The 20,481-nt window shown below is 49.9% G+C and overlaps 1 protein-coding gene across 8 annotated transcripts in view; it reads right to left on the minus strand.

Moving 5' to 3' along the window:
• Positions 1–17,493, minus strand: part of LOC311164721 (E3 ubiquitin-protein ligase BRE1B-like) — a 65,438-nt gene extending 47,945 nt beyond the window's left edge. For all 8 annotated transcript variants that reach the window (XR_014616880.1, XR_014616881.1, XR_014616882.1 and 5 more), the window contains exons 1-7: positions 17,474–17,493; positions 13,701–13,838; positions 12,713–12,880; positions 10,428–10,584; positions 9,188–9,337; positions 2,291–2,403; positions 162–308 (exon numbers count right to left, since the gene is read on the minus strand). Coding sequence is in view for 4 of the 8 variants with exons in the window: in XM_084224286.1 (XP_084080412.1) it covers positions 162–308; positions 2,291–2,403; positions 9,188–9,337; positions 10,428–10,584; positions 12,713–12,880; positions 13,701–13,832 (867 nt within the window). In the remaining 4 variants the exon portion in view is untranslated. The remainder of the gene's footprint in view (positions 1–161; positions 309–2,290; positions 2,404–9,187; positions 9,338–10,427; positions 10,585–12,712; positions 12,881–13,700; positions 13,839–17,473) is intronic.
• Between the last annotated feature and the right edge of the window lie 2,988 nt (positions 17,494–20,481).

The following is a 20,481-nucleotide window of genomic DNA, read 5'->3' on the forward strand; positions in this document are numbered from 1 at the left end:
GTCCCAAGTGCCCCCTGGTGTCACCAGGTGTGCCCAGGTGTACCCAGCTGTACCCCAGGTGTGCCCAGGTGTATCTCAGGTGTACCCAGGTGTATCCCAAGTGTGCCCAGGTGCCCCCAGGTGTGCCCAGGTGTGCCCCCAGGTGTGCCCAGGTGCGGTACCTGCTCCAGCGCCTCGGCCAGGTGTCTGTCCAGCCGCCCCTCGCGCTTGCGCAGTTTGGCGCTGTCCCACTGCAGCCCCTCCAGCGTCGTCCCCATTTCCAGAACCTTCGTCTCGGCTGAGGTGGCCTTGTCCTGCAGCTCGGCCAGCTGGGACAGGTGAGACAGGTGAGAGACAGGTGAGACAGGTGAGAGACAGGTGAGAGACAGGTGAGAGACAGGTGAGAGACAGGTGAGAGACAGGTGAGACAGGTGAGAGACAGGTGAGAGACAGGTGAGAGACAGGTGAGAGACAGGTGAGACGGTGAGACAGGTGAGACAGGTGAGACGGTGAGACAGGTGAGACAGGTGAGAGACAGGTGAGAGACAGGTGAGAGACAGGTGAGACAGGTGAGAGACAGGTGAGAGACAGGTGAGAGACAGGTGAGAGACAGGTGAGACGGTGAGACAGGTGAGACAGGTGAGACGGTGAGACAGGTGAGACAGGTGAGAGACAGGTGAGACAGGTGAGACAGGTGAGAGACAGGTGAGAGACAGGTGAGACAGGTGAGAGACAGGTGAGAGACAGGTGAGACAGGTGAGAGACAGGTGAGACAGGTGAGACAGGTGAGAGACAGGTGAGACAGGTGAGACAGGTGAGACAGGTGAGAGACAGGTGAGAGACAGGTGAGACAGGTGAGAGACAGGTGAGAGACAGGTGAGAGGTGAGAGACAGGTGAGACAGGTGAGACAGGTGAGAGACAGGTGAGAGACAGGTGAGAGACAGGTGAGAGACAGGTGAGACAGGTGAGACAGGTGAGAGACAGGTGAGAGACAGGTGAGACAGGTGAGAGACAGGTGAGAGACAGGTGAGAGACAGGTGAGAGACAGGTGAGAGACAGGTGAGACAGGTGAGAGACAGGTGAGAGACAGGTGAGAGACAGGTGAGAGACAGGTGAGACAGGTGAGAGACAGGTGAGAGACAGGTGAGAGACAGGTGAGAGACAGGTGAGACGGTGAGACAGGTGAGACAGGTGAGACGGTGAGACAGGTGAGACAGGTGAGAGACAGGTGAGACAGGTGAGTGCCTAGGTGACACAGGTGACACAGAGGTGGAACAGGTGATACACACATGACATAGGTGAGTGCCCAAGTGACACAGAGGTGACACAGGTAAGTGCCCAGGTGACACAGGTCAATACCCAGGTGACACAGCTGACACAGGTGAGTGCCCAGGTGACACACAGGTGACACAGGTGACACATCTGAGTGCCCAGGTGTGCCCAGGTGTGCCCAGGTACCTCCAGCGCCTCCCTCTGGTGTTTCTCGTGCAGGTTCTGGGTCAGGGCAGGGACAGGTGAGACACAGGTGAGACACAAAGGTGGAATAGGTGACACAGGTGACACAGGTGACACACATGTGTCACAGAAATGGGACAGATGACACAGGTGAGTGCCCAGGTGACACAGGTGTGACACAGAGGTGACACAGGTGAGTGCCCAGGTGACATACAGGTAGGACAGGTGACACAGGTGACACAGAGATGGGACAGGTGACACACAGGTGAGACAGGTGACACACAGGTAACACAGGTGACACAGGTGAGTGCCCAGGTGACAGACAGGTGACACAGGTGACACAGAGGTGACACCCAGGTGCCCTCCCAGGTACCTCCAGCGCCTCCCTCTGCTGTTTCTCGTGCAGGTTCTGGGTCAGGGCAGGGACAGGTGAGACACAGGTGACACAGAGGTGGGACAGGTGACACAGGTGACACAGGTGACACACATGTGTCACAGAAATGGGACAGATGACACAGGTGAGTGCCCAGGTGACACAGGTGAGTGCCCAGGTGACACACAGGTAGGACAGGTGACACAGGTGACACAGAGATGGGACAGGTGACACACAGGTGAGACAGGTGACACACAGGTAACACAGGTGACACAGGTGAGTGCCCAGGTGACACACAGGTGACAGACAGGTGACAGACAGGTGACACAGGTGTGCCCAGGTACCTCCAGTGCCTCCCTCTGGTGTTTCTCGTGCAGGTTCTGGGTCAGGGCAGGGACAGGGACACACACAGGTGTGACACAGAGATGGGACACAAAGGTGGAATAGGTGACACAGGTGACACACAGGTGTGTCCCAGGTACCTCCAGCGCCTCCCTCTGGTGTTTCTCGTGCAGGTTCTGGGTCAGCTCCTGCAGCCGCCGGTGCTCCCGCAGCAGCTCCCGCAGCAGCTCCCGGCCCGCCTCCGACAGCTCCGCTGGAATCCCAAAAAAAACGCCCAAAATCACCCCAAAATCAACCCCAGAACCCAAAAAAATCCAAAATTATCAAATCCCAAAATGCCCAAAAAAAATCCTGGAAAAAAATCCCAAAATTTTACAAAAATCCCACAAAAACTGCACAAAATTCAACAAAAATCCCATAAAAAGAGTCCAAAATTCATTCAAATTCACCCAAAATTTTACCAAAATTTCTCCCAAAATAAGAAATTCTGAAAGGTCCCAAAATCCCCAAAATTCCCAAAAAATTCCCATTAAAAGCACCCAAATTTCCCCAAATTCCCCAAAAATCGGGGTCCCGCAGCAGCTCCCGGCCCGCCTCCGACAGCTCCGCTGGAATCACAAAAAAACACCCCAAAATCACCCCAAAACCACCCAAAAATCCCAAAATTACCAAATTCCAGAATTCCCACAAAATTCCTAAAAAATTCCCAAGAAAAAAGACCAAAATTTCACAAAACTGTCACAAAAAACCCCAAAATTCCACAAAAATCCCATAAAAAACGCTCAAAATTTCTCCAAATTCACCCAAAATTTTACCAGAATTTCTCCCAAAATAAGAAATCCTCAAAGGTCCCAAAATCCCAAAAATTCCACCCAAAAATCCCAAAATGATTAAGTCCCAAAATTCCCAAAAAATTCCCTTAAAAATGCCCAAATTAAAAAAAAAAAAAATCCCACCAAAAATGACCCAAAATTTCATCAGGATTTCTCCCACAACTCCACCAAAATCAGAAATTCTCAAAGGTCCCAAAATCCCCAAAATTCCACCCAAAAACCCCAAAATTATCAAGTCCCAGAATTCCCAAAAACTCCCCAAAAAATTGCAGGAAAAAAGAGCAAAATTCCACAAAAATCCCACAAAAAAGGCCCAAAATTACAGAAAAATCTGACAGAAAATGCCCCCAAATTCATTCAAATTCACCCCAAATTTTACCAGAATTTCTCCAAAATTCCACAAAAATCAGAAATTCTCAAAGGTCCCAAAATCCCCAAAATTCCACCCAAAACCCCAAGAATTCCAGAAAAGTTCCACCCAAAAAGTCCCAAAATTCCACAAAAATCACCCCAAAATGCCCAGAATTCTTCCAAATTCACCCAAAATTTTACCAGAATTTCTCCAAAATTCCACAAAAATAAGAGACCCCCAAGAGGCCCAAAGTTCCCAAAATTCCACCCAAAAGTCCACAAAAATTCCGACCAAAATGCCTCCAAAATCCCAGAAAAATGCCCAAAATTGTAGAAAACCCAGCAAAAAAAAACCCCAAAATTCCACCAAAATCAGAAATTCAGAAAAAAAACTAAAATCCAAAAAATTCCAACCAAAAAATCCCCAAATGATCAAATCCCAGAATTGCCAAAGAATTCCCAAAAAATTTCCAGGAAAAAAGAGCAAAATTCCACAAAAATCTCACAAAAAAAACCCCAAAATTAAAAAAAAATCCCACAGAAAATGCCCCAAAATTCATCCAAATTCACCCAAAATTCCACCAAAATCAGAAATTCTCAAAGGTCCCAAAATACCCAAAATTCTACCCAAAATTCCAGAAAAATTCCCACCAAAAATGCTCAAAAATATCCCAAAATTGCAGAAAATCCCACCCAAAAAGGTCAAAAATTCACCCAAAATCCACCCAAAATTCTACAAAAATCAGAAATTTTCAAAAGCCCCAAAATCCCAAAAATTCCCAAAAAATCCCCCTAAAAAGGCACAAAATTCCACCAAAATCCCACAAAAAACAACCAAAATTCACCCAAATTCCTCCAAAATTCCACCAAAATTCCTCCCAAAGTAGAAATTCACAAAAGTCCCAAAATTCCAAAAATTCCACTCAAAAGTCCCAAAACAATCAAGTCCCAAAATTCCCAAAAATTCCCAAAAAATTTCAAGAAAAAACCAGCAAAATTTCATAAAATTCCCACAGAAAATGCTCAAAATTCACCCCAAATTCCACCAAAATTCCACCAAAATCAGAAATTCACAAAAGTCCCAAAATCCCAAAAATTTCACCCAAAATTCCACAAAAATTCCCAGCAAAAAAACCAAAAAATCCTCCCAAAAAGCCCCAAAATTGCAGAAAATGCCACTAAAAGAGCCCCAAAATTCCAAAAAAAATTCTCCCAAAAGTTCACAAAAATCAGAAATTCTCAAAGGTCCCAAAATCCCAAAAATGCCACCCAAAAATTCCAAAATTCCAAAAAAATTCCCCCCAAAAAGGCCTAAAATTAAAAAAAAATCCCACAAAAAAGCCCAAAATTCATTCAAATTCACACCAAATTCCACCAAAATTTCGCCCAAAATTCCACCAAAATGAGAAATCCTCAAAGGTCCCAAAATCCCCAAAATTCCACCCAAAATTCCAGAAAAATTTGAAAAAAATTCCACCCAAAAAGTCCCAAAATTTCACAAAAATCTCATAAAAAGAGTCCAAAATTCATCCAAATTCACCCAAAATTTTACCAGAGTTTCTCCCAAAATTCCACAAAAATCAGAAATTCTCAAAGGTCCCAAAATCCCCAAAATTCCACCAAAATTCCCACCAAAAAGCCCAAAAATCCCCCCCCCAAAAAAACCAAAATTGTAGAAAATGCCACTAAAAGAACCCCAAAATTCCATTAAAATTTCTCCAAAATTCCACCAAAATCAGAAATTCTCAAAGGTCCCAAAATCCCCAAGATTCCACCCAAAAATCCCAAAATTCCCAAAAAATTCCCCCTAAAAAGGCCTAAAATAAAAAAAAATCTCACTAAAATGCCCAAAATTCATCCAAATTCACCCAAAATTCCACCAAATTTTCTCCAAAAATTCCACAAAAATCAGAAATTTTCAAAGGTCCCAAAATCCCCAAAATTCCACCCAAAATTCCACAAAAATTCCAAAAATATTCCACGTAAAAACGTCCAAAATTCCACAAAAATCCGCCAAAAATGCCCAAAATTCATCCAAATTCACCCAAAATTCTACCAGAATTTCTCCCAAAATTCCACCAAAATCAGAAATTCTCAAAGGTCCCAAAATCCACAAAATTCCACCCAAAATTCCACAAAAATTCCCACCAAAAAAACCAAAAATCCAGAAAAAACCAAAATTGCAGAAAATCCAACCAAAAAACCCCCAAATTTCACCCAAAATTTCTCCCAAAATTCCACAAAAATCAGAAATCCTCAAAGGTCCCAAAATCCCAAAATTCCACCCAAAATTCCCAAAAAATTCCCAACAAAATGCCCCAAAAATCCCAGAAAAAAACCCAAAATTGTAGAAAATCCAACCAAAAGAACCCCAAAATTCCATTAAAATTTCTCCAAAATTCCACAAAAATCAGAAATTCTCAAAGGTCCCAAAATCCCCCAAATTCCACCCAAAAATCCCAAAATTCCACAAAAAAATTCCACCTGAAAAGGCCAAAAATTAAAAAAAAATCCCACAGAAAATGCCCCAAAATTCATCCAAATTCAGCCAAAATTTTATCAGAATTTCTCCCAAAATTCCACCAAAACCATAAATTCTCAAAGGTCCCAAAATCCCAAAAGTTCCACCCAAAAATCCCAAAATTCGAAAAAAAATCCAGCTAAAAAGGCCTAAAATTCCACAAAAATGCCACAAAAAACGCCCAAAATTCATCCAAATTCATCCCAAAATTGCACCAAAATTCACCCAAAATTCCACCAAAATCAGAAATTTTCAAAGGTCCCAAAATCCCCAAAATTTCACCCAAAATTCCACAAAAATTCCCAGCAAAAAAACCAAAAAATCCCCCCAAAAAAGCCCCAAAATAGCAGAAAATCCCACCCAAAAAAAGACACAAAATTCACCCAAAATTCCACCAAAATCAGAAATTCCCAAAAGTCCCAAAAGTCCCAAAAATTCCACCCAAAAATCCCAAAATTAAAAAAAAATTCCCCCCAAAAAGCCCTAAAATTTAAAAAAAAATCCCACAGAAAATGCCCAAAATTCATTCAAATTCACACAAAATTTTACAAAAATTTCACCAAAATTTCACCCAAAATTCCACCAAAATCAGAAATTTTCAAAGGTCCCAAAATACCCAAAATTCCACCCAAAATTCCCAAAAAATTCCCAACAAAATGCCCCCAAAATCCCAGAAAAATGCCCAAAATTGTAAAAAATCCAACCAAAAAACCCCCAAATTTCACCCAAAATTTCTCCCAAAATTCCACCAAAATCAGAAATTCTCAAAGGTCCCAAAATCCCAAAAATTCCACCCAAAAATCCCACGAGAATTCCCTGAAAAAAACCCCAGAAATCCCAAAAAATTCCCTCAAAATCCCCCCGGAATCGGCCTCAAAGAGCCTGGAACTGCCCAGGTGTGCCCAGGTGTGCCCAGGTGTATCCCAGGTGTGCCCAGGTGTGCCCCAGGTGTGCCCCAGGTGTGCCCAGGTGTATCCCAGGTGTGCCCAGGTGTGCCCAGGTGTGCCCAGGTGTATCCCAGGTGTGCCCAGATGTATCCCAGGTGTGCCCCAGGTGTATCCCAGCTATGCCCAGGTGCCCCCAGGTGCCCCCAGGTGTGCCCAGGTGCGCCCAGGTGTGCCCAGGTGTATCCCAGCTATGCCCAGCTGTGCCCAGGTGTATCCCAGGTGCCCCCAGGTGTGTCACAGGTGTGCCCAGGTGTGCCCAGGTGTGCCCAGGTGTGCCCAGGTGTGCCCAGGTGTGCCCAGGTGTGCCCAGGTGTATCCCAGGTGTGCCCAGGTGTGCCCAGGTGTATCCCAGGTGTGCCCAGGTGTGTTTAACCATGCCCAGGTGTGCCCAGGTGCCCCCAGGTGTGCCCCAAACCCCCTTTAACCCCTCCCAGGTGTGCCCAGGTGCCCCCAGGTGTATCCCAGGTGTGCCCAAGTGCCCCCAGGTGTATCTCAGGGGTGCCCAGGTGTGTTTAACCATGTCCAGGTGCCCCCAGCTATGCCCAGGTGTATCTCAGGTGCCCCCCAGGTGTGCCTAGGTGCCCCCAGGTGTATCTCAGATGTGCCCAGGTACCCCCAGCTGTGTTTAACCATGCCCAGGTGTATCTCGGGTGCCCCCAGCTGTGCCCAGGTGTGCCCATCACTCACCCCTGGTCCCCAGGTGCGCCCCCAGCTGGTGCAGCCCCCTCTGCACCCGGCCCAGCTGTGCCCAAGTGTGCCCAGGTGTATCCCAGCTATGCCCAGGTGCCCCCAGGTGCCCCCAGGTGTGCCCAGGTGTATGTCAGGTGTGCCCAGGTGTATGTCAGGTGTGCCCAGGTGTATGTCAGGTGTGCCCAGGTGTATCTCAGGTGTGCCCAGGTGCCCCCAGGTGTGCCAGCTGTGCCCAGGTGTATCTCAGGTGCCCCCAGGTGTATCCCAGGTGTGCCCAGGTGTATCTTAGGAACCCCCAGGTGTGCCAAATGTGCCCAGGTGTATCTCAGGTGCCCCCAGGTGCCCCCAGGTGTATCTCAGGTGCCCCCAGCTGTGCCCAGGTGCCCCCAGGTGTGCCAGCTGTGCCCAGGTGTATCTCAGGTGTATCTCAGGTACTCACCCCTGGCCCCCAGGTGCGCCCCCAGCTGGTGCAGCCCCCTCTGCACCCGGCCCAGGTGTGCCCAGGTGCTCCCAGCTGTGCCCAGGTGTGCCCAGGTGTATCCCAGGTGTGCCCAGGTGTATCCCAGGTGTGCCCAGGTGTATCCCAGGTGTGCCCAGGTGTATCCCAGGTGTGCCCAGGTGCCCCCAGGTGCCCCCAGGTGTGCCCAGGTGTATCTCAGCTGTACCCAGGTGTATCTCAGGTGTGCCCAGGTGTATCCCAGGTGCCCCCAGCTGCCCCCAGGTGTGTCCAGGTGTATCCCAGGTGTATCCCAGCTGTGCCCAGGTGTATCTCAGGTGTGCCCAGGTGTATCTCAGGTGCCTCCAGGTGCCCCCAGGTGTGCCCAGGTGTATCTCAGATGTGCCCAGGTGTCTCTCAGGTGTGCCCAGGTGTATCTCAGGTGTATCTCAGATGCCCCCAGGTGTGCCCAGGTGTATCTCAGGTGTCCCCAGGTGTCTCTCAGGTGTGCCCAGGTGTATCTCAGGTGTATCTCAGATGCCCCCAGGTGTGCCCAGGTGTGCCCAGGTGTGCCCAGGTCTATCCCAGGTGTGCCTAGACGCCCCCAGGTGTGCCCAGATCTATCCCAGGTGTATCTCAGATGCCCCCAGGTATGCCCAGCTGTGCCCAGGTGCCCCCAGGTGTGCCCAGGTGTATCTCAGGTGTGCCCAGCTGTGCCCAGGTGTGCCCAGGTGCCCCCAGGTGCCCCCATCACTCACCCCTGGCTCCCAGGTGCGCCCCCAGCTGGTGCAGCCCCCTCTGCACCCGGCCCAGGTGCCCCCAGGTGTGCCCAGGTGTACCCAGGTGTATCTCAGGTGTGCCCAGGTGTATCCCAGGTGTGCCCAGGTGTGCCTAGGTGCCCCCAGGTGTGCCCAGGTGTATCCCAGGTGTGCCCAGGTGCCCCCAGGTGTGCCAGGTGTGCCCAGGTGTATCTCAGCTGTACCCAGGTGTATCTCAGGTGTGCCCAGGTGTATCCCAGGTGCCCCCAGCTGCCCCCAGGTGTGCCCAGGTGTGTCCAGGTGTATCCCAGCTATGCCCAGGTGTATCTCAGGTGTGCCCAGGTGTATCTCAGGTGCCTCCAGGTGCCCCCAGGTGAGCCCAGGTGCCCCCAGGTGTGCCCAGATGTATCTCAGGTGTGCCCAGGTGTGCCCAGGTGTATCCCAGGTGTGCCCAGGTGCCCCCAGGTGTGCCAGCTGTGCCCAGGTGCCCCCCTCACTCACCCCTGCTGCCCAGGTGCGCCCCCAGCTGGTGCAGCCCCCTCTGCACCCGGCCCAGGGCCCCGCCCAGCCTGGCCACGGCCTCGGGGGCGAAGCTCAGCCTGGGGGGGGGAGGGGCGGCGGCCACGCCCTCCTCGGGCCCCGCCCACGCCTCTGCAACTCATCAAATATTCATATATGCTAATTAGAACATAATCATGCAAACGAGATGCAAATTCCCACCCAAATTTTCTCCTTAAAAACGGCCCAAAACGCCCCAAAATTTTCCATTTTTTCCCCCAAAATTTCAAATTTTCTCCCCTAAAACTCCTGGAAAATCCCCAAAATCCCAATTTTTCTGAACCCCAAAGCCACAAATTTCTGGTTAAAATCTCAAATTTTCCACTAAAATTCCAAATTACCACCACAAAAATACCAAATTTTTCCCTAAAATGACCCAAAATTCCCAAATTTCCCACCCAAAATCCCCAAGTTTTCCCCCAAAACCCCAAATTTTGCCCCCAAATCCCAAATTTCCCCTGAAATCCCCCAAAATCCCCAATTTCCCCCCCAAAATCCCCAATTTCCCCCCCAAAATCCACAAAATTTTCCCCAAAATCCCCAAATTTTGCCCCCAAATTCCACAAATTTCCCCAAAATTTCCCCCCAAAATCCCCAAATTTCCCCCCAAACCCCCAAATTTCCCCCAAATTTTCCCCAAAAATCCCCAAATTTCCCCCCAAAATCCCAAATTCCCCCAAATCCTAAATATTCCCCAAAATCCCTAAATTTCCCCTGAAATCCCCCAAAATCCCAAATTTCACCCCTAAAATCCCCACATTTCCCCCAAATTTTTCCCCAAAAATCCCCAAATTTCGCCCCCAAAATCCCCAAATTTCGCCCCCAAATTCCCCAAATTTCGCCCCAAATCCTCAAATTTCCCCCAAAATCCCCCAAAAATCCCAAAAGTTCCCACAAAATCCCAAAACTTCCCCCAAGTTTTCCCCCAAAATCCCAAAATTTTCCCCAAATTCCCCGAATTTCTCCCAAAATCCCAAATTTCTTCTAAAATCCCCAAATTTCCCCCTAAGATCTCCAAATTTTCCCCAAAATCCCCAAATTTCCTCCAAATTTTCCCCAAAAATCCCTAAATTTTCCCCCAAAATCCCCAAATTTCCCCCCAAAATCCCCAAATTCCCCCCAAATTTTCCCCAAAATCCCAAATTTTCCCCATTTCCCCCCCAATCTCCCCTCCCCCGCTCACCTCTCCTCTCGGGGTCCCCGGGGGGGTTCGGGGGGGGCTCGGGGGGATCCCCTGGGGGATCCCCGGGGGGCGGGGCCAAAGCCCCTCCCCCACTCCCGGCCCCGCCCCCTTCGCCGCCGTCGCAGCGGCGCAGCAGGGCCTGGACCTCCGAGTCCAGCTGGGGGGGAAAGGGTTAAAAATGAGCCAAAAGAGCCCAAAATTGACCCAAAAAATCCCAAAATTGAGCCAAAAAACCCCAAAATTGACCCAAAAATCCCAAAATTGAGCCAAAAAACCCCAAAAATGACCCAAAAAACTCCAAAATTGACCCAAAATCCGACCCCAAATCCAGGTGGGGAGGAAAGGGTTAAATATGAGCCAAAAGAGCCCAAAATTGACTCAAAAATCCACCCAAAATTAACTCAAATTCAGGTGGGGAGGAAAGGGTTAAAAATGAGCCAAAAACCCCCAAAATTGACCCAAAAGTCCCCAAAATTGACCCAAAAACTGATCCTGAATCCAGGTGGGGAGGAAAGGGTTAAAAATGAGCCCAAAAAGCCCAAAATTGACCCAAAAATCCCCAAAATTGACCCAAAACTGACCCCGAATCCAGGTGGGGAGGAAAAAGTTAAAAATGAACCAAAAACCCCAAAATTGACCCAAAAATCCACACAAAATTAACTCAAATTCAGGTGGGGAGGAAAGGGTTAAAAACGAGCCCAAAAAAGCCCAAAATTGACCCAAAAAACCCCAAAATTGACCCAAAAATCAACAAAATTGACCCAAAAAAGGCCTCAAATTCAGGTGGGGAGGAAAGGGTTAAAAATGAACCCAAAAAGCCCAAAATTGACCCAAAAATCCCCAAAATTGACCCAAAAAACTCCAAAATTGATCCAAAAATCGGCCCCGAATCCAGGTGGAGAGGAAAGGGTTAAAATTGCGTCAAAAAAGCCCAAAATTGACCCAAAAATCCACCCAAAATTGACCCAGAATCCAGCCCTGAATCCAGGTGGGGAGGAAAGGGTTAAAAATGAACCCAAAAAGCCCAAAATTGACCCAAAAAAGGCCTCAAATTCAGGTGGGGAGGAAAGGGTTAAAAATGAGCCAAAAAAGCCCAAAATTGACCCAAAAATCCCCAAAATTGACCCAAAAAAGCCCAAAATTGACCCAAAATCCAATCCCAAATCCAGGTGGGGAGGAAAGGGTTAAAAATGAACCAAAAACTCCAAAATTGACCCAAAAAAGGCCAAAGTTTAACCAAAAAAGCCCAAAATTGACCCAAAAATCCCCAAAATTGACCCAAAATCCAACCCCAAATCCAGGTGGGGAGGAAAGGATTAAAAATGAGCCCAAAAAGCCCAAAATTGACCCAAAAAAGTCCAAAATTGACCCAAAAATCCACCCAAAATTAACTCAAATTCAGGTGGGGAGAAAAGGGTTAAAAATGAACCAAAAAGCCCAAAATTGACCCAAAAAACCCCAAAATTGACCCAAAATCCAGCCCTGAATCCAGGAGGGGAGGAAAGGGTTAAAAATGAGCCAAAAAACCCCAAAATTGACCCAAAAAACCCCAAAATTGACCCAGAATCCAGCCCTGAATTCAGGAGGGGAGGAAAGGGTTAAAAATGAGCCCAAATAAGCCCAAAATTGACCCAAAAACTGACCCAAAAACCAGGTGGGGAGGAAAGGGTTAAAAATGAGTCAAAAACCCCAAAATTGACCCAAAAAACCCCAAAATTGACCCAAAATCCAACCCAGGAATCCCCAAAAACTCCAAGTTTGGCCTTTTCAACCTGGCCCAGGTGTGCCCAGGTGTGCCCAGGTGTATCCCAGGTGTGCCCAGGTGTATTCCAGGTGTATCCCAGGTGTATCCCAGGTGTGCCCCCAGGTGTGCCCAAGTGTGCCCCAGGTGTGCCCAGGTGTGCCCCAGGTGTATCTCAGGTGCCCCCAGCTTGTGCTCAGGTGTGCCCAGGTGTGTCTCACCTGCCCCAGGTGTGTTCAGCTGTGCCCAGAACCCCAATTTTGGCCCTTTTAACCACATTTTTCAGGTGTCTCACCTGCCCCAGGTGTGCCCAGGTGTGCCCCAGGTGTGCCCAGGTGCACCTGGGTGTCCCCTGACCCCATTTCAGGTGTGCCCAGGTGTGCCCACAACTCCATTCCAGGTGTTCCTGACCCCATTTTTGCTCCTTTCAATCCCCTTTTTTTGGGGTTTAACCCATCCCAGGTGTGCCCAGGTGTGCCCAGGTGTATCCCAGGTGTGCCCAGGTGTGTTTTAACCCCCCAGGTGTGCCCAGGTGTGTTTTTACCTGCGCCCAGAAGCGGTTGACCAGGTGCAGGGTGGCGTCGTCGGTGGCCTGGCGCTTCTCCAGCTTCTCGATGCGCTCGCGCAGCTCGTCCTCACACACCTGGCGCTGCTCCAGGCGCTCGGCCAGCTTCTTGTTCCGGAACTGCAGCACCTTGAGATCCATCTCCTCCTGGACAGGTGAGACAGGTGAGACAGGTGAGAGACAAGTGAGAGACAGGTGAGAGACAGGTGAGAGACAGGTGAGAGACAGGTGAGAGACAGGTGAGACTGGACAGGTGAGACAGGTGAGACAGGTGAGAGACAGGTGAGACAGGTGAGACAGGTGAGACAGGTGAGACAGGTCAGACACAGCTTCTTGTTCCGGAACTGCAGCACCTTGAGATCCATCTCCTCCTGGACAGGTGAGACAGGTGAGAGACAGGTGAGAGACAGGTGAGAGACAGGTGAGAGACAGGTGAGAGACAGGTGAGACTGGACAGGTGAGACAGGTGAGACAGGTGAGAGACAGGTGAGACAGGTGAGACAGGTGAGACAGGTGAGACAGGTGAGACAGGTGAGACAGGTGAGAGGTGACACAGGTGTGACACAGGTGAGGCCCAGCTCAGGCAGGTTCCGGTTCCGCACCTGCAGAATCTTCACGTCCATCTCCTCCTGCACAGGTGAGGGGACTGTGCCCAGGTGTGCTTAACCCTGCCCAGGTGTGCCCAAGTGCCCCCAGGTGTGCCCAGGTGTATCCCAGGTGTATCTCAGGTGTGCCCAGGTGTGCCCAGGTGCCCCCAGGTGCCCATCTCACCGTGGAGGAGATTCCCCCCAGGCGCAGGGGCTCGGTCAGGGTGGGGCTTTAACCTCCCCCAGGTGTGCCCAGGTGTATCTCAGGTGTGCCCAGGTCCCCCCAGCTGTGCCCAGGTGCCCCCAGGTGTGCCCAGGTGCCCCCAGGTGTGCCCAGGTGTGCCCAGGTGTGCCCAGGTGCCCCCAGGTGCCCGTCTCACCGTGGAGGAGATGCCCCCCAGGCGCAGGGGCTCGATCAGGGTGGTCGGCGGCTGCTCCTCCCTCGGGGGTCTCTTCTCGGGGGGGCCCCCCCCGGGCTCGGGGGGTCCCCGCTTGGCCCCGACCCCCGCCATGGACACCTGGGGGGGACAGGTGGGGAATTGGGGGGACAGGTGAGGATTTGGGGGGACAGGTGAGGATTTGGGGGGGATTTAAGGGGATTTTGGGGAGATTTTGGGGGTTTGAGAGGGATTTTGGGGGGTCCCCGCTTGGCCCCGACCCCCGCCATGGACACCTGGGGGGACAGGTGGGAAATTGGGGGGACAGGTGAGGATTTGGGGGGACAGGTGAGGATTTGGGGGGAATTTGGGGGCAATTTAAGGGGATTTTGGGGGGATTTAAGGGGATTTGGGGGGGTTTGAGTGGGATTTAAGGGGATTTTGGGGGGTTTGGGGGGAATTTGGGGGATTTTTGGGGGTCCTGAAGGGGATTTGGGGGGGTCTGAGGGGGATTTAAGGGGATTTTGGGGAGATTTAAGGGGATTTTGGGGAGATTTTGGGGGATCCTGAAGGGGATTTTGGGGGTCTGAGGGGAATTTAAGGGGATTTTGGGGGGATTTTGGGGGGATTTTGGGGGTTTTGGGGAGATTCTGGGGGTTTGAGAGGGATTTTGGGGGGTCCCCGCTTGGCCCCGACCCCCGCCATGGACACCTGGGGGGGACAGGTGAGGAATTGGGGGGACAGGTGAGGATTTGGGGGGACAGGTGAGGATTTGGGGGGGATTTAATGGGATTTTGGGGGGATTTAAGGGGATTTTGGGGGGTTTGAGAGAGATTTTGGGGGATTTTGGGGGGTCCTGAAGGGGATTTGGGGGTGTCTGAGGGGGATTTAAGGGGATTTTAGGAGAGTTTTGGGGAAATTTTGGGGGTTCTGGGGGGGATTTGGGGGATCTGAGTGGGATTTAAAGCGATTTTGGGGGGATTTTGGGGGATTTAAGGGGATTTTGGGGGATCCTGAAGGGGATTTGGGGGGGTCTGAGGGGCATTTAAGGAGATTTTGGGGGGATTTAAGGGGATTTTGGGGGGTTCTGGGGGGGTTTGGGGGGAATTTTGGGGGGTCCCCGCTCGGCCCCGACCCCCGCCATGGACACCTGGGGGGGACAGGTGAGAAACTGGGGGGACAGGTGAGGATTTGGGGGGACAGGTGAGGATTTGGGGGGATTTAATGGGATTTTGGGGGGATTTAAGGGGATTTTGGGGGGATTTGGGGTATTTTGGGGGGATTTTGGGGGAAATTTGGGGGATTTTGGGGGGTCCTGAAGGGGATTTGGGGTGTCTGAGGGGGATTGAAGGGGATTTTGGGGAAATTTTGGGGGGTTCTGGGGGAGATTTGGGGGATCTGAGTGTGATTTAAGGGGATTTTGGGGGGATTTAAGGGAATTTGAGGGGATTTTGGGGGGTCCCAACTCCATCCCGACCCCCTCCATGGGCACCTGGGGGGGACAGGTGAGGATTTGGGGGGACAGGTGAGGATTTGGGGGGGATTTAAGGGGATTTTGGGGAGATTTTGGGGGGTTTGGGGGGAATTTGGGGGATTTTGGGGGGTTCTGGGAGGATTTGGGGGGTCTGAGAGTGATTGAAGGAGATTTTGGGGGGATTTAGGGAGATTTTGGGAAGATTTTGGGGGTTCTGGGGGGGATTTGGGGGGGTCTGAGGAGGATTTAAGGGGATTTTGGGAGGGTTTGGGGGAAATTTTGAGGGTTCTGGGGGGGATTTGGGGGATCTGAGTGGGATTTAAGAGGATTTTGGGGGAATTTTGGGGGGTTCTGGGGAGAATTGTGGGGTCTGAAGTGGAATTTAAGGGGATTTTGGGGGGATTTAGGATGATTCTGGGGGGATTTTGGGGGGTTCTGAGGGGATTTGGGGGGTCTGAGGGGGATTTAAAGGGATTTTGGGGGGATTTAAGGGGATTTTGGGGGATTTTTGGGGGTCCCCACATGATCCCGACCCCCGCCATGGACACCTGGGGGGGACAGGTGGGAAATTGGGGGGACAGGTGAGGATGTGGGGGGACAGGTGAGGATTTGGGGGGGATTTAAGGGGATTTGGGGAGATTTTGGGGGGATTTAAGGGGATTTTGGGGGGTCCTGGAGGGGATTTGGGGGCTCTGAGGGGCATTTAAGGAGATTTTGGGGGATTTAAGGAGATTTTGGGCGGTTCTGGGGGGGGAATTGAGGGTCTGAGGAAGATTTAAGGGGATTTTGGGGAGATTTTGGGAGTTTGAGAGGGATTTGGGGGGATTTTGGGGGGATTTAAGGGGATTTTGGGGAGATTTAGGGAGATTTTGAGGGGTTCTGGGTGGGTTTGAGGGCTCTGAGAGAGATTTAAGGTGATTTTGGGGGAATTTTGGGGGGATTTTGGGGGGTTCTGGGGGGGATTTGGGGGATCTGAGGGGGATTTCAGGGGATTTTTGGGGGATTTAAGGGGATTTTTGGGGGTATTTAGGGGGGTTTGGAGGGAATTTTAGGGGGTTCTGAAGGGATTTGGGGGGTCTGAGGGTGATCTAAGGGGATTTTGGGGAGATTTTGGGAGATTCTGGGAAGATTTTGGGGTTCTGGGGTGGATTTGGGGGATCTGAGGAGGATTTAAGGGGATTTTGGGGGGATTTAGGAAAATTTTGGGGGATTTTGGGAGGTTCTGGGTGGGTTTGAGGGGTCTGAGAGAAATTTAAGGTGATTTTGAAGGGATTTTGGAAAAATTTTGGGGGAATTTCCAGGAATTTTGGGGGGCTTTGAGGGTGATTTGTGGAATTTATGAGAATTTGAGAAGATTTTGGGGGGATTTTAGAGAATTTGGGGGGTTTTAGGGTAGTTTTAGGCAAATTAGGGAAAATTTTGGGTTATTTTGAGGGGTCCTGAGAGGATTTTGAGGGGTCTGAAGGGGATTGAAGGTGATTTTGGGTGGATTTATGTTAATTTTTGGATAAATAATTGCAAAAATTGGGGGTTTTTTCAGTTCTTTTCGAGGCTCTGGGGGTTTTTAAAGCAAATTTTGAGCAATTTTCAGTGAAATTGAGGATCCCAGGAATCATTTAAGAGACATTTTTGGTTTTCAGGGGGATTTTTGGGGAGGATTTTGAGAAAGATTAAAGAATTTTGGGGTGAAAAAAGGAAAATTTGGGGATATTTGGGACATGAGGGGGATTGGGGGGGGAGGTCCCAGGACGAGAATTTGTGGAAAATTTTGGAATATCTGCCGAAAACTTCGGAAAATTTTTAGGATTATTTCCTAAATAAGACTTGGGGCAAATTTTGGAGGATTTTGGGGAAGATTTTTGAGGATTTGGGGGAAATTCCCGAGAGATTTTGAGGAAATTTCGGAGCCTTTAAAGCTGCCGGGAGCCTCGGGAGAGATTCGATCGCTCCGGGAACGAAATTTTGGAAGAATTTAAATTTTTTTTAACGACAAAGCGACCTGAGCGTCACGAGATGAAATTAAGGGGATGAGGGGAGGGAATTTGGAGCATTTTGGGCGAAATTTCAGCGATTTTCGGCCCTTTCAGCGCTCGGCGCCGCCTGAGGCGCCAAAATGGCGGCCTGAGGGAACCGTGAGGGGCGAGGGCGGGAACGGCGCCTCGGAGGGGCCCGGGAAGGTTCCAGGGGTTTTCGGGGGTGCTTCCGAAGGGATTTGAGGTGGTTTTGGGTCGATTTCCAGCGATTTTGGGGCTTTTTTGGGGTTTTTTTAAGGGCCCTTCCCGCCTCCCCCCTCAGAGCTCACCGGAGCCGGCGCCGCCGTCAGCGCCCCCTAGCGGCGCGGCGGCACCGCGCAGGCACAAGCCACGCCCACCGCCGACACCGATTGGCTGATTACCCGCTAACCACGCCCCGACTCCCGCCAGCGCGCGTTCTGATTGGTTGCGCTGTCTCGGTCACGCCCATGTCACCATGGTAACGGCGGAAGGGCGGGAAAAGGCCGAGTCGCCGGTTCTTAAAGCGGTAACGGGAAGCTCTTAAAGCGGCGATGGTGGCGGTGGGGACCATAATTGATTTTGGGGGGATTTTGGGGATCCCCCGGGAATTTTGGGGACCCTCCGCGAATTTTGGGGACCTTCAGGGACTTTTAGGGACCCTCGGACCCCCCCAAACCCCTTTGGTGACCTTTTAAGACCTCTGAGACTCCCAGGATGCCCCAAAATCCTCAAATCCCCAAAAGAGACCCCAAAATTCCCCCGGGGATCCCCAAAATCTCGTCAAGCCCCAAAAGCCTCCCCAAAAATCCTCTGGGACTCCTCGATAAACTCTGACCACCACTGAGACCCCAAAATCCCCTTGGGGACACCAAAATCACCCACAGATTGCCCCAAATCCTTTGGGACGCCCCAAAAATTTCTCTGGGAACCCCAAAAGTCCCAAAAATCCTCAAAAAGCCCCAAATTCCACTCACTTTTAAAAGAATCCCAAAAATCTTCCTGGGGACCCTGAAAATTTCTCTGGGAACCCCAAAAATCCTCAAAAAAAACCCCAAATTCCACCCACTTTTAAAAGAACCCCAAAATTTCCCTAAATCGTAAAAAAACCACCCCAAAATCAAAAAAATCCTCAAAAAAACCACCCAAATTTCACCCATTTTTTAAAGAATCCCAAAAATCTTCCTGGGGACCTCCCGAAATCTCTCTGGGAACCCAAAATTCCCCAAAAAACCCCAAAATTTCCAGAAATCCTCAAAAAACCAAAAAAAATCCAAAAAACTCCGCAAAAAACCCCAAAATTTCACCCAATTTTTAAAGAATCCCAAAAATCTTCCTGGGAACCCCAAAAATCTCTCTGGGAACCCCAAAAAATCCCAAAAAACCACCAAAATACCCCAAAATTTTACTCTTTTTAAAAAGAATCCCCCAAATCTTTCTGGGAACCCCAAAATTCGCCAAAAAAACCCAAAATTCCCAAAAATCCTCAAAAAAAATCCCAAAATTTCACTCACGCTTAAAAGAACCCCAAAAATCTCTCTGGGAACCCCAAAATTCCCAAAAAAACCCCAAAATTCTCAAAAATTCTTAAAAAACCCCCCAAAAATCCTCAAAAAAAAACCCAAAATTGAAAAAAATCCACAAAAAACCCCAAATCTTCACCCAACCTTAAAAGAATCCTAAAAATCTGCTGGGACACCCCCAAAACCTCTCAGAGAACCCCAAAATTCCCCAAAATCCACAAAAAAACCCCCAAAAATTCACCCAATTTTTAAAGAATCCCAAAAATCTTCCCGGGAACCCCAAAAATCTCTCTGGGACCCCAAAAAATCCCCAAAAACTACAAAAACACCCCAAAATTTCACCCACTTTTAAAAGGACCCGAAAACCTCACAGAAAGTCCCAAAATTTCCCAAAACCCCCCAAAATTCCCAAAAATCCTCAAAAAAAAAATCCCAAAACTTCACCTATTTTTATAAGAACCCCAAAAATCTCCCTGGGGACCCCAAAAATCCCAAACACGACAAAAAAAAACCCCAAAATTTCACTCAATTTGCAAAGAACCCCAAAACCTCTCAGGGAACCCCAAAATTCCCAAAAAAAACCCCAAAATTTCCAAAAATCCTCAAAAAACCCCCGAAATTCCCAAAAATCCTACAAAAACACCCTAAAACCCAAAAAAATCCTCAAAAAACTCCAAAATTTCACCCATTTTTAAAAGAACCCCAAAAATCTCCCTGGTACACCCAAAAATCTCTCTGGGAACCCCAAAATTCCCCAAAAAACCCCAAAATTTCCACCCATTTTTTAAAGAATCCCAAAAATCTCCCTGGGAACCCAAAAAATCCCCAAAAAAACACCAAAATACCCCAAAATTTTACTCTTTTTAAAAAGAATCCCCAAAATCTTTCTGGGAACCCCAAAATTCCCCCCAAAAATCCCAAAATATCCCCAAATTCCTCAAAACCACCCCAAAATTTCACCCATTTTTAAAAGAACCCCAAAAAATCTCTCTTGGAACCCCAAAAATCCCCCAAACCCTCCTCAAAATCCCCTCCCCCAATCAAAACCCTGCCCCCACTGAAGCCCCGCCCCCACTGAAGCCACGCCCCCACCGAAGCCACGCCCCCTCAAACTCCTCCCCCACCCCAAAATTGGGATTTTCGAACCCATTTTTATTCACGGCAGGAAAAATTTCCGAGCTCCGCCCCCTCCCCCCGGACAGGGTGGGGGAGGGGCGGGAACTTCCCTCAAGACCCCTCCCCCCTCCACCCCATAACTTGGCCCCACCCACTTCCGGCCCAGCACAAAGCACATTTGCATAGATCGGGTTCAAAAGGAACCAATTTTACAACGAGGCTCGTGTGGGGGGAGGGGAAACGAGGGGGGATCCTCCCCTCCCCCACCCCCCCCCCCTCCCACCCCATCCCCCCCTCCCCGACTCCGCCGGGAACGGTCCTGAAAAACAAGATGGCCGCCGAGGAGGTAAGATGGCCGCCAAGATTAAAGATGGCTGCCGGGAGGCAAGATGGCCGCCGGGAATCAAGATGGTCGCCGGAAGTCACGTGAGCGGGGCGTGAGCAGCCAAGATGGCCGCCGCTGTTAACTCGTAGTCAAGATGGCTGCCGGGAATCAAGATGGCCGCCGGGTTTTGATGTCAGCTTTATGTCAAGATGGCTGCCGGGAATCAAGATGGCCGCCGGGTTTTGTGGTTAGTTTGTAGTCAAAATGGCCACCAAGAATCAAGATGGCTGCCGGGCATCGACGAAGTCGGCAGGAGGCAAGATGGCCGCCGGGTCACGCGGTGGTCAAAATCAAG

Source organism: Fringilla coelebs (assembly GCF_963513975.1).
Source record: "Fringilla coelebs genome assembly, chromosome: 35".
Lineage (NCBI taxonomy): Eukaryota > Metazoa > Chordata > Aves > Passeriformes > Fringillidae > Fringilla > Fringilla coelebs.